This window comes from Haplochromis burtoni, unplaced genomic scaffold (genome assembly GCF_018398535.1).
Source record: "Haplochromis burtoni strain Fernald_Lab_line unplaced genomic scaffold, NCSU_Asbu1 Contig_56, whole genome shotgun sequence".
NCBI lineage: Eukaryota > Metazoa > Chordata > Actinopteri > Cichliformes > Cichlidae > Haplochromis > Haplochromis burtoni.
Window position 1 is genome coordinate 141365 of NW_024582417.1, and position 12971 is coordinate 154335.

The 12971-nt window shown below is 40.9% G+C and overlaps 1 protein-coding gene across 1 annotated transcript; it reads right to left on the reverse strand.

The window, feature by feature from the left end:
- Positions 1 to 3223: 3223 nt before the first annotated feature.
- cnga2b (cyclic nucleotide gated channel subunit alpha 2b) lies at positions 3224 to 8960 on the reverse strand. Its single transcript, XM_005922016.2, has 6 exons — positions 8617 to 8960; positions 8391 to 8501; positions 7751 to 7927; positions 7158 to 7265; positions 6938 to 7044; positions 3224 to 5124 (listed from the first exon to the last, which is right to left on the reverse strand). The coding sequence occupies exons 1-6, from the start codon at positions 8715 to 8717 to the stop codon at positions 3671 to 3673; spliced, it is 2058 nt and encodes a 685-aa protein (XP_005922078.1). The 5' UTR covers positions 8718 to 8960; the 3' UTR covers positions 3224 to 3670.
- Between the last annotated feature and the right edge of the window lie 4011 nt (positions 8961 to 12971).

A 12971-nucleotide genomic window follows, 5' to 3' on the forward strand; every position in this document is an offset into this window, starting at 1 on the left:
CTAACTTGACAGGTGGCACCAGTTGTCTTGTACACATAGCAAATAGTGCACCTGTTAAGTGAGACAACTTCAGGGGATGGACAGCAAGTTACAGCGCAAATGGCATATTTTTGTTCATTTAATATGGCAAACAGCTGCTGAGTGTGTTAAAGTAGACCTATTTCCATTTAACTCATTTCCAACTCTATATTTTTATTGGATTCTGATGGAGTGGGGTTGTGTCTGGAAGCTGACCAATCACAAGAAAGTGACATTTTTGAGACCGTTGCCTTAAAGGGATGAGCTAAAAGGCCTTTTTTTTTAGACTGGAACTTAGAGACTGCTAAAGATCAGGTCTAAAATAAAGAATTTTTAAATTTTGAATCATGCAAAATGATGCTAAAGAAGTGCCAGAATACATGTTTCTACCTGGAATTGAGCACTGGGAACCAGTGATACAAGATTGATACAAGTGGCTCTCATGCTCACTTTTGCTCCTATTTTTCTATCAAAAAATTAAATGGAGCACAGGCCAACTGAATTTCAACATTATTGTAGTTTTGATGTCTGATCAGTTACCACAATTTCAACACATTTAAATTATAATATTGGGATCAAAACAAGCAGAGTATTAAAGTCTCCAAACTAAACTTTTCAGTCAAATCTAGCTAATCCATTCTCCTCTTAAGGCTATAAAACACTCACTTTATTAGGTACACTTTGCTAGTACTGGAGTGGACTCCCTTTCTTTCTTTTTTTTCGGCTGCACATCCATAATGCAAATAACCAGTTCTACAACATCTATTGCTCTGGTGTTGTGTTTGATTGAGATGTGGTGAGTGTGGAGGTCATTTGCATTCAGTAAACCCATTGTCATGTTGCAGAAAATAGTCTAAGAAGATGTGAGTTTGGTGAGATGGAGCCATCAGAAGATGAAAATGCTGGGTGTAGGCTGTGGTGTTTAAATGATTCTCAGTACGATGAGGCCCAAAGTGTGCCAAGAAAATATTTTTCTCCTTACACCACCAGCAGCAGCTTTCTGACACAAAATTCTGACCCTGCTATCTGAATGTCGCAGCAGAAAAGCAGACTCATCGGCGCAGGCAATGTTTTTTCAATCTTTTGACCAATTTTGGTCTTAATTGCAGCCTTAGTTTCCTGTTCTTGCACCATGTTTTGTCTTCTGTTGCTATACCCATCAGCTTCAAGGGTTGGCATGTTGTGCATTAAGAGATGCTCTTCAGCATATCTCAGTTGTAACCAGTGGTTTTTTGAGTTAATGTTGTCTTCCTGTCATCTTGAAGCAATCTGACCCCTCTCCTCTGATCACTGGGATCAACTAGACCTTTTCTCCCAGAGGACTGCCGCTCACTGGGTATTTTTTCTTTTTGAGATCATCCTCTGTAATCCTTAGAGATTGCTGTGCAGGAAAACCCAGCAGATCAGTTTTTTAAATACTCAGGCCAGCCTGTCGAGCACCGACAACCAACCACATGCAAAGTCACTTAAATTACCTTCTTCCTCATATGTCTAAATGCACTGATTTGCTGTGGTGCTGTTTTTCTGATCATTTATATGCATTTATGAGTAGTTGAACAGGTGTACCTAACAAAGTGGCCCGTGTATGTACCCAGAATAAGCCTTTCATTTATTTTTAAGTTTGGTTTCAAGGTTTGAGTGGTTTACATGTCATTTGTTTCTTATCAGAGAGAAACAGTATTTATTCATGTTGTCCATGGAAAGTAACTTGAGATTTAGTCATGGTACCTGATACCACCAACTCCTTCAGGGTCTGCAAGGGATATGGGCTATTATGCCTTGCCTCTTTACTGTAGCCAGATCTGATCCGGAGGCATTGTTCCAGTAGAGCTTATCTACAGTGTTCATGCGGTTGAGCTGTATCCTGGAATGCAGAGGCTGAATAGCTGGAAAATCCCCAGTCTCCCCCCGCAGTGAGTAACTTTGCATGAAATAACTGGGAGTAAGTTATTTCATATAGTGGTAGCAGATTGTTTATTTGAAGGTAAGACTTTGGGGAAAGTTGACGGTGAATAAACTTTGTAAAAAAATAAATAAAAATAATAATAATAATAATTTAAGGTCAATAACAAGTTAGACATGCACTAATCCATACATGCATAAAATACTTTAGGTGCCCTTTGTTGCCACCAAAACAGCTTTGAACCACAGGATCAAGGACACTGGGTTGTACTGTCGTGTCAGACATTAGGATTCTGGCAGTGGATCCTTTGGGTCCTGCTGTAATGGATCATCTTGTTTCCTCGCCTTGCATGGTGGCTGGATGCTGGATTTAGATGTTATCAGACTACAGAATGGCGAGTATTTGTTGTTATCAGTCCCATTCATATTGCTAATAGGCACAGAATTGCGTAGACATTTTTTGGTCCTGCAAAGAAGTGCACATAGAATCTCTGCCAGTAAATACCCAGTAAGCTTGCAAATATTGCCTTTTTACAATGTTGTTGACTCCTAGTGTATTTTAACCCAAATTATGATACTCTCCCCTACACAAGCTGTGTGTATGTTTTAAAGGTATCGTTATCAGTACTGATAGTGGCAATACTGGCCGGTATTCGATTGTTACCAAGTAAATATCACAGCATTAATATTTACAATGTGTATGTATGGGTTAGTAACCACTTATAATGGCTATTCAGTGGTTTTATACAACACTGATTTGGAATAACGGCACCAAAAGTTTCCCAGTAGAAGACGTTATTGTTACAGTTTCAATTCAATTCAGTTTTATTTACATAGCGCCAGATCAAAACAGTAGTTGCCTCAAGGTGCTTTATAATGGAAGGTAAGGCCTTACAAGAATACAGAGAAAACCTGAACAATGAGACGACCCCCTGTGAGAAAACACTTTGGCGACAGTTGGAAGAAAAACTCCCTATTAACAGGAAGAAGCCTCTGGCAGAACCAGGCTCAGGCCATCTGCCACAACCTGTTGGGGTTGAGGGGAGGGAGACAGGTCGCTGTGGAGGAGAACCAGAGATTAATAATAACTCAGTTGAGCAGTTATTCACTTAGCCCATTTTAAGTCACTTTGCTTAAAATGCAAGAAATAGGATCGTTCCATAGATGTCCCTCAAGAGCCCAAGTAAGTCTAACCTGCAAAATAAGGACACGCACAAAAAGATCCCTGTGCAGTTGAACACCGCAAACCATTTCTCTGTGGACCCCTTCCCCTCAAGGAGTGGTAAGAGACGATGTGTGCACACCCAGAGCGCAATATACAGTACATGGAGAGAACTGAGTCTCCCGCTGATGCAAGCAAAAACAAGATGTTTACAGGTGAACTAGAAACTGTAAACTGGAGCAGGTCTCGGGTGTTTAGTGTAGAATCACTCCCTTTATTTTGGTAGCATTTAAATACATCTTTAATTTACAGTTTAAAATATATTCTCATGTATTCCATCTTTTGTTTTGGTTTGATTCAGGAAGTAACTTTAAAACTTTATCTCAGTGTCACTGGTTTATGAACTCAAAGAATGCATGGTCATAGCAGTGTTGTAAATTTTCTTCTTATGTTTATTAACATGCAAACTTCTCTTTGCAATTGCTAAACTGATAAAACCTTCACATAATACAAGTAAAAGCAGAGAAAATGCATCGTATGGGTTTCTTATGGTCTTAAAGAGTCATCCCTATTCCGTTAGGTATTGATCTAAAGTCTTATTGGTGATCCATCTGTATGGGCAACAAACCCAGTCTCATTTTCAGTGACTGTCCCTGCACCTTCATCCATGTCATTCACATTTGCCTCTGCACAGCAGTCTGTTTGATTGAGGAAATGCTCCAGCAGAGTGACACGCTGCTTTAGCCTTTGCTGAGTGTGTGTGTATTCACTGAGTAGCCGGGCAAACCGAGTCTGAAGGGTGTCCAAAGAGGACTCCAACCGTTCCACCTTCTCCTCTGTGTCCTCTTTCTGTAGCCCGCCACTCTGAGCATTCTCATCCAGAAGACCCTCTTTCATCAGAATCTCCCGGCCCCTTTCCTCCAGCACAGTCTTAGCATCTGGATACTCAGTCACTGCCTCCATCAGGTCGTCCTTAGAGAGGCAGAAGAGGTCAGAGTAACCTAAGCTGCGGATGTTGGCTGTCCGACGATTTCCCATTTTACTACCTTTGATATTCAAAATGCTGATTTCACCAAAGCAGCTACCAGCAGTGAGGAGAGCGTACTGTGTGACCCCATCATCAGCCACCACAGCCAGCTTCCCTTCTTTAATGATATACATCTCTTTACCAATGTCGCCCTTTCTGCAGATGTAGTCTCCTGGACTGAAGACCTGAGGGCGTAGTTTAAGCACAAGCTCCACCAGCAATCCTGCCTCACAGTCTTGAAAAATCCGTACTTTCTTCAGGGTCTCCAGGTGGACATTAATAGCAATCTCAGCCCGCAGCTTGTTTGGCAAATTCTTTAGCACTTCCTGTTCATCTACTGCTTTCTTGTTGGTCCAGAGGTAGTCAAACCATTTGATGACACGTGTCTCCAGTTCTCTGCTGACTTTGCGGAAGTGCATGTAGTGTTTGATGGCATCAATACGAGCTTGAAATTCGGCACGGGTGGCGTTCATGTTGGCAATCATAGAGCCAACATTTCCCACAATTGTAGCAAAGATTAATACCCCAACAAGAAAGTCAAAGACCACAAACACGTACTCTTCATCTCGCACAGGGGGAGGCATCTCTCCAATGGTGGTAAGGGTAAGAGTCGACCAGTAGAGACAGTAGACATAACTCTGAGTCAAGGTGGAATACCCGGGTTTAGAGATGTTTGGGAACACCCACGTATCTGAGCCAAATCCCAGAGACTTAGATATAGCATAGAAGATGCAGGCATTCCAGTGAATGATGACCAGGATGTAAAGAACCAAGTTGCAGATGCGAAAGATGTTGGGGTAGTTGGTGCGTGTCTCTGTTCGGTCAAAGAATTCAAACATGCGTGGGAAGCGCAGCAGACGGTTAAACCTGAGCTGTGGTGTATGGATGCCTGTGGAGATGTACCCCAGGTCAGTGGGCAGGATGGACAGCAAGTCAAGCTTAAACTGTAATGTACGGATGTAGCTGTCTCTTAGCTTGGCGTGGTCCTTCACCAGCAAACCTTGCTCCAGGAACCCTGAGAAAAATAAATAAAACTCGTGTTTAGCTTGGTGGTGGATGAAAAAAAATAGAGGGCGGCTCAAATCAAGTTTTTATTTAACAAATAAACTGGTAGATTAGATCCTCTCAGCTTTAATTTTAGAGTCTTTAAGCACATTGTTCGGTTTTTTTGAGCTGCATAATTTGATAAATCCAAGTGGCAATCTCTGGGTCTGAAGCTAATGCCTAAAGGCCCTTTCACATAGGAAGTGGCATGGGTTGTGCTACATTGTGCTCTCAGACACATTCTTTACTACACTGCACCAAAACAGTTTCCTACTGTATCAGGCAAACCCCAGCACAACTGGAAGCACCCAGGGAATACTGGCACGTGCCACATACTTTGTGGTGTAATGTGACATACATTCTCGTGATCATACCAGTGCAGCTCATGCTGCTTCCTATGTGAAAGGGCTTTAATTGCACCAAACTGCATTTCCTCCAAAGGCCACAGGAGGCTAGCTCTGAAAATAGCCTTTTTATTTTTATTTTTATTCATATCACTGAACTAATGATATGGCTTTCTGCACAGTTAAAAATAATTAAAGCCCATTCAAGATGCTCTGATATTGTTTTTTTCCCCTCTTCACTAATAAAATTATATCAGTGCACAGGACAGTCTATTGATGCACCTTGCTAACCAAGCTAGCATTAGCTATAAATTAGCATGCAACATTCTTCCTCTACATGTGCTCCATGTAAAGTACCAAGAAGCAGATAAAGCTAGTGACTAGGTTAACTCTTTCTCTCTTGGACCATGACCAGGGGTAACCATTATTGTTTTTTTATGAACTCAGTTGGTTTCTGCCACATGTCAGGCCTGCTTCCACATCAGAAGTTAGAGAATGATCTCTGCCTACAGCTAACTAGGGCTACCATTGGAAACACCTGGGACCTCTATGTTTGCTAGACTTGTTTGACTTAGGTGTCAAAACTCATTAAGCATTTAGCACGCTTCAAGCGCTGGTGGACAACATGTCGTGCAAAAAAGTGATTACCCGTATTTAAACTGCTGTAAATAATTTGTTGGCCTATAATATGTGAAATATGTGTCAAATGCATGCCTCATATCAAGCCATCTAGAGCAAACATTAATCAGCATTCCTGTTACAAGTTAGAAGCCACACTCGCTTTTTGGCAAAATTACTTTATATATCCAGTTAAAAAATCTTGTTGACATTAAAAATGTCTTTTTTAAGGTGATCTGCCCAAGAGGGCAGCAGACATTACAACAAGTATAACAGTAATTTTGTAAACTAGACTGCTTATAATGTAGGTACAATAAACCAGAGTCATAAAGATACTTGAAAGATGGGTACTTTTACATTTTATAACCTCTTTCTAAATCTTGTTCATTAAAGTCTATTTACCAACATAGGTGTAGACTTTACATGTTAAAAAACCCCACCTGTAAACACTATAAATCACTTTTTGACAGACAGTCAGTTTTTGGCACAACACTAAAATAATGGTGTGTGCTGGAGACACACACACTTTTTCACGCACATTAATGGTTTTATTTCATCATGCATCCCTGATGTGTTCACAAGCAAATTTTAGCATAGGGTCATCTACTTGGTGATATTGTTATTTAGTGAATGTTGTAACTAAAATGTAAAGTTAGTTTGCATTTGATGTGTAAATAAAAGGAAGCAGCGAGGTTTGAATTAGAAAGCTGAGAAAATATAAAATGAACGGAAAACACTGACTCATTCAGCAGAGAGGAAACTATGTCATCAGAGTAATCTAAAATTTAAGAAGGCCAGAAGCTGCATTTTTAGGTGGCTTACCTGTCCGGAGTCGAACACAGGTGTCTGTTATGTATAGAGCATCAGAGAGGTAGTCCAGCACCAGCCAGCAGATGTAGTTGCTCACTTGTAGTTCGTCAAAGCATGCCCTGGAAATGCATTTTAAAAGGATTTAGTGCTCTAGTCTAAGAAGTGAACACTACACTGTACACCCTCTGGAGGCTGCAGGGCCCCACTGACGCACATACTGTAATGTTATTACCTCGCGACAACAAGGAACCAATTGTAGAGCACCGCCAAGGCAATAACAAATAACCAGCGGTAGTATACGTCATCGGAGGGAGACACCACAAACAAATCCCACTTTTTCCTGTAAGCAAAAGGAGACTGTGATTATGACACTCAGCAAAAACTGTTAGTGCACATCAACAGAGAGAAAAACAGCAATATAATGCATCACAACACAATAGCTATATAATTATTTGTTAACAGCCATATGAGACAGCTACTTTTTTTGTAAATGTGACATCTTTCGGGTCATTTTAAAATATTGTGACGTTCTACTAAATGTAAAATATTTAAAGCTCAGTTGATCTATCTTCTTTTCCTTACATAGCACCTTGCAGTAAACCTATATTTCAGCAAGGACAACATAAATTACAGCCTCAGCACTGAGCGGAATAAACACTGTCTGTAACTCTGGGTGTCTCTACAACTTAATAAGACCTTTCAAGGATTTATTTTAGCCATGAAGCAGAAGGTCCCGTCGTGATTTGTACAAGTGTAACTCTGTACTCCTTATGCATGTACATGAAGGTGTACATAGTAAAGGTTCAGGGTGGTAGCCGGGCATACCTAAAGATCCCTTTGGCATTGTTGCCATTGGCATCCAGTTGTGTGTTGCTGATGCGACTGGGGGCCGTTCTCAGCTCAGGGCCACGAAAGCGTTCCAGGAAAGAGTCTGGCCTCTCCTCCTCCTCCAAAAGACTCCTGTGTGCCCATTCCCGCAGTCTCACCACCAGGCTCACCAGTCTGACACACAAAAGGAACACAACACCGCATCTTTAGGCAGCTTTATAACTTAAAATCATGTCAAAATGCATCAGTTCAAACACAGTTAATGTGCGAAACCATCACAGAGCTGCAAATTAGAGCACATGATTTGAGAGCTCACTTTGTCTTTCCTTTTCTATCTGTAGGACTGGAAAATCTTGAAATGCCTGAATGAAAAAAGGGACTCTAAATTCCTGCAACCCATCAGAGGTCAAAGGATTTTCACTGGACAAATGTAATGAATTTTGTAGCAGTCGACGACCTTCATGAAAAAAGACAAAAAGCTCTTCTATAGCCATTTCTACAAAGCCAGACCTTTGCCACAAAAAAGTTATTTAATATGTAATAAGAGCTACACAATAATCTTTCAGCTCCTTGAATCAGTCCATTTGAAATTGCCATACCATACTGACGTGCCACAGCTGAGTCATCACAGGTTTACCTTGAGATCGCTCCGGTCCTTTGAAAAGAATTTCTTGAACTGCCTCCATGAGGGTCGAGAGCAGCGACTCTTTGCAGCTCCGAGGATGTGTCATCACAGATCGATGGGACCCTAGTAGGAAAAAGTGACAGTCCGGCTTCTTTAAGCCATTACGAGAGCCTCTGTTTTGTGTCTCTGAACAAAACCTCTGAGAAAAACATAATGAACATGAGGAAGCTCTTGTTACCTGCTGAGAATGCTCTCTGCTCTCTCGATTTCCTCCTCCAAGCTGGTCTTCACTGACAGATTGTGGGGAGACCGATCTCTCTCTGCCAGCTGGCCCGTCATCTTTAGATCTGACAGTACGGACAAACACTAATATTAAAGACCCACTTACACCTATTTAATCCATATTGTGGAGTGTTGGACATGCTCTCCTGCTTCAGTTACACTGTGGCAGGAGAGAAAAGTGTTTATGGTGCATGTCTCAGATAATAGTCAGGGGACTGGGGCGGTGGGGGACAACTGGGACTGTGGTAGATAGTCCCTAACCTAGCCCATCATACAGCAGGTGGTTGCTGTGACGACTCATGAGAAATAAAAAGCTCAGTTTTATGGACGCAGCAGCACTTTAGATACACAGTCAAAGTTCAGTTAAAGCCCAAAAAGTCACATTAAGGCTGCTGTGACACTTTCTCCCTGCAGCACAGACAGATGATGAGGTGCTTAGATGACTGTTACCATTGTGTGACTAATTGGTGGGTCATTAATGAAAACACACACACACACACAAAGCCATCCTGGAGCTCTGCGGCTCAGTGAACCAGTCAGCTGCTTTCCCTCAGGAACCACATCGCTTAGGAAACCAGGCTGCTGAGAGAGCGCAAAGTGTGGCATGACATAACAGCACGATGGCTGCTGAGGCCACAAAGAGTGATAATTCACCCCTAAAGTCATCCAGCTGCCTGCCAGTCCACACTCTGTAACTTTACTAATGTGGAGATGAGACTTTTTTCCCTCTACTTTTGCAAATAATTATTAATTCCGCTTATTGAATATGTTACGCAACACAACTTTTTTCCACAGTGCTTCACAGCAAATGTAGATTACTAGCATCATAATAAAGTATATGCCAAACTGGCCTCAGCTTAAACATATCAGCCTACCTCTGGTTTCCTTGAATTAGTCCAAAAAAAAAATCCTCATGGTGACTTCACACAGGGACACCAAGAGCTGGTCTTCACCAGCCAATCCATCCTTTGTGCCCACGCCGGATGCAAGTCCTGCTCTTGCACCATTCTCGGTTGTGAGCCTCCTCTCGAAGAGCGCTCTCCTCACATGCGTGAGCACGTGGTCCACCTCATCCTCAGATGGGCTGAGTGCCGAGGAAGCAGGTAGGGGTGGGAGATGGAGGGTGTGGAAATCTTTCAAGTAGTTGAGAGCCTTGATGTCAGCATCAGACTGAAGAGTATTCTAGGAAAACCTTGTTCCTTTTAACTTTTATTACTCAGGAGAATCGTGAGAAACAGAACAAAAGAATGCAGCCAGTTCATCTGATTTATTTGATTTTCTTTATATATGTAGTCTGGCTGATTCATATTCTCAGCATTTCTTAGTCTGACATTTTTTATATTTGCTTGACAGCTCATCAGCATTTGTAACATATCGGCTTAATGACATATCATAACCCTTGTTCGCTTGTGAGCCCTCTCATAAACACAATGATAACTTTTCTTAAGCTCATTCATGTCTGAGCAGATGGGTCATTTTAACAGTAGTCGGTTTGGCTCAAAGAGGTGTGCAGTACAAAAAAGGAAGATTAGCAGAAACAGAAACATGAATGTAGTCAAGCATATGCTGCTGCTTCTGCGCTGATTCCTACTATGAACTATCTCATTACATTGCATATAATAAATGTGAGGAATTAAGTATATTTTGCTCACAGTACCTTTGTACTAACATATGATTTTTGGGCTGTACACTTATATTTGTAGACTTACTGTGAAACTTTATCCATCCATCTATTCACTTCTGCTTATCCTTATCAGGGTCGTGGGGGGTTGGGGCCTATCCCAGCTACTATAGAGTGAGAGGTGGGGAGCCAGGATGTACCTTAGATATAAGGTAAAACACGAACTTAGCCTCTTTTCTTTATGATCTAGGATGGGAACATTAGGATCTGTGGGATATTTATGATTATTGACAGTTTGATCCTGAGAGTTTGACTTGAAATATTTTGCTTAATCTTCTCTTGTTGACAAAAAGTATCAAGAGCAGCGATGTTTAGGAGTCTAAACCTTCACCACAGCCACCACTCTCCACTGCAAATGGAGCTTGAAAACCCAGGCGATGGGGACCACACGAGACTTCTTCATAATCATGCAGCTTTCCGACAGAGCCTGGCAGTTTCCGCTTTAATCAGATCCTCAAAAACTTAGTGGGAGTGAAGCCCAGAGGACTTTCCATCTGAATAAGATTCAGCCCAGTGAACAGTAAACTTCAATCTGCCATTACTATCTCTGTTGGGCAACGAGATTGTTGATGGACTGTGAAGAGACGAGTAAAAGCAGAAACTGTAAGTGCTTTGTTTTTTTCTTTTACAGAGGTTTTTTAAAAAAAAAAACAAATAAAAAAACAGGTGGGGGATTTTATGGTGAAAAAGAGGAAGAACATAAAGCATAAAGGTAGTAACATTAACAGAAGCTCAGATAAGAGGAAGGAGAAGCAGTAAAAAAAAACAACAGGTATCTGATGTAAGAGGCGCTTGGAAACAAAGAACTTCCTCCTGAGTACATTTTGGGATCAATCATTCACAAAACAAAAGATCTAATACACTGAAAGTACTCGGAGAATGCTTAAAAAAGTCATGTTTAACATCAGTTTAAACATATTAAATGTTAGTGTTTTTAGACTTGTATGTATCCTCTTCTATGGTTACTTGTAACCATACCAACCACTGTTTGTTCATACCCTTCAAGATGTTGAGCCAAGATGATGCATTTCTTGCATGATGAATCCAGCATCACTAATTATACTTAATACGTCACTTTATTCAGATAAACTGATATATTACCCATGTAAAAGACACAGACATGGTCACCAACAGTGCATTTAAATGATGCTCAGATGGCACTAAGGGCCCCAAAGTGTGTCAAGTAAAAAATTGTTGGTATAATCCATACTTTCATACTGATTACACCAAATTCTGATTATACCTTCTGAATGGTGCAGCAGAAATCCAGACTCATGAGACCAGGCGACATTTTTCCAATCGTGCTATTTTCCAGTTTTGGTGAGCCAATGAGAATTATGGCTTAGTTTTTGTATTCTTAGCTGAAAGGAGTGGCACCTTGTGTGGTCTTCTGCTGCTGTAGTCCAACTGCTTAAAGGTTAGACATGTTAGCTTTCAGACATGCAGGTATTTGTGTTTAACAAGAAACTGAATATGACATCTTACATCTTTGTTGCTATGCAGATGATACCCAGCTTTATTTTTCCATGAAGTCAGTTAGGTAAACTACAGGCATGTCTTATAGACATTGAAGCCAGGACGACCTCTAAATTCATGCTTTTAAATCTCCACAAAACTGAATTTATTGCAATCTGTCCTAAAAATCTTAGCGACATAATGTCTGTTGCTCATAGTGGGTTGTGTAGATGCGCGAGGTAGGTGTGTGAGGTTTGCTTCTAATATTGTAGAGACTTTATCTTACAATGTAAAGTCCCTGAATTAGTGCTATATAATTACAACATAATGTTTATTTTGATCTACAAGTAACCAAAGCATCCACTTTGATCTAATTGTAGCCAGGTGGAAGTTCGATATTATGGGACATGCCACTGGATGGCGCTGTTTCTTTTGGGGTACCCCTGAGAGCGCAAGGGATCATGGGGATCTACAGAGACATTCACGGGAGTGCTAGCTTGCATTGGTTTTATGTGGGTGTGCAATGCCTTTTTTTTCGCTGCGTGATCTGTTTTGAATGCAAAGTGTGCAACAGTTAAGGCACCAGGAGTGGCTGCAACCAACTTCGCCGTTCATCTCAGAGGGATCTATGTTCCGTTTTCTGCTGAATTAATGCACTGTATGAGTATGTATGAGTTCACACTTGTATTATACTATCTCTGTGGGTAAGAGGGAAATGTACCTTGTTAACTGTTTAATCTTGGCTCTGTATCTTAGCAGGAGAAGCCACTACAGTTATTTTTGCACTGCTAAGTTTTGTTTTATTTATGTATGGGTTTATATCAGACACAAAATGACGCTAGACGTCCTTGAGTTCCAGATGCTGATAAAGTTGGGGAAATAACCTGCAGTAGCAGTGGGTTACCAGTGCACAAAGCTGTTACTGGATAAGAACTGTCTGTAACAATTTTATTTCTTTATTTTTACAACCTTTTTTATTTTCTTCTGAGCACTTACTTTATCATTCAGATTAAAAGAACCCCAAAGATAATCTGTGTTCTGGGCTGGTTAATTTAGCCAGGCTACACAATGTTGTAAAGTGAAAACAAAATAGTAAATTTCATTTTTTTAAAGAAAAGTGGAAGAGCTTAAAAGATGAACTTGTGGTCAGAAATAACCACGATCAAACAAAAGAC

Coding starts and splice junctions, on each gene's coding strand:
- cnga2b (XM_005922016.2), bottom strand. CDS start 8,717: ATGACGGGCCAGCTGGCAGAGAGAGATCGGTCTCCCCACAATCTGTCA. Junction 7,266..7,750: donor AATGCCAAAGGGATCTTTAG/GTATGCCCGGCT, acceptor TTTTGCTTACAG/GAAAAAGTGGGATTTGTTTG. Junction 5,125..6,937: donor CTGTGTTCGACTCCGGACAG/GTAAGCCACCTA, acceptor TATTTTTCTCAG/GGTTCCTGGAGCAAGGTTTG.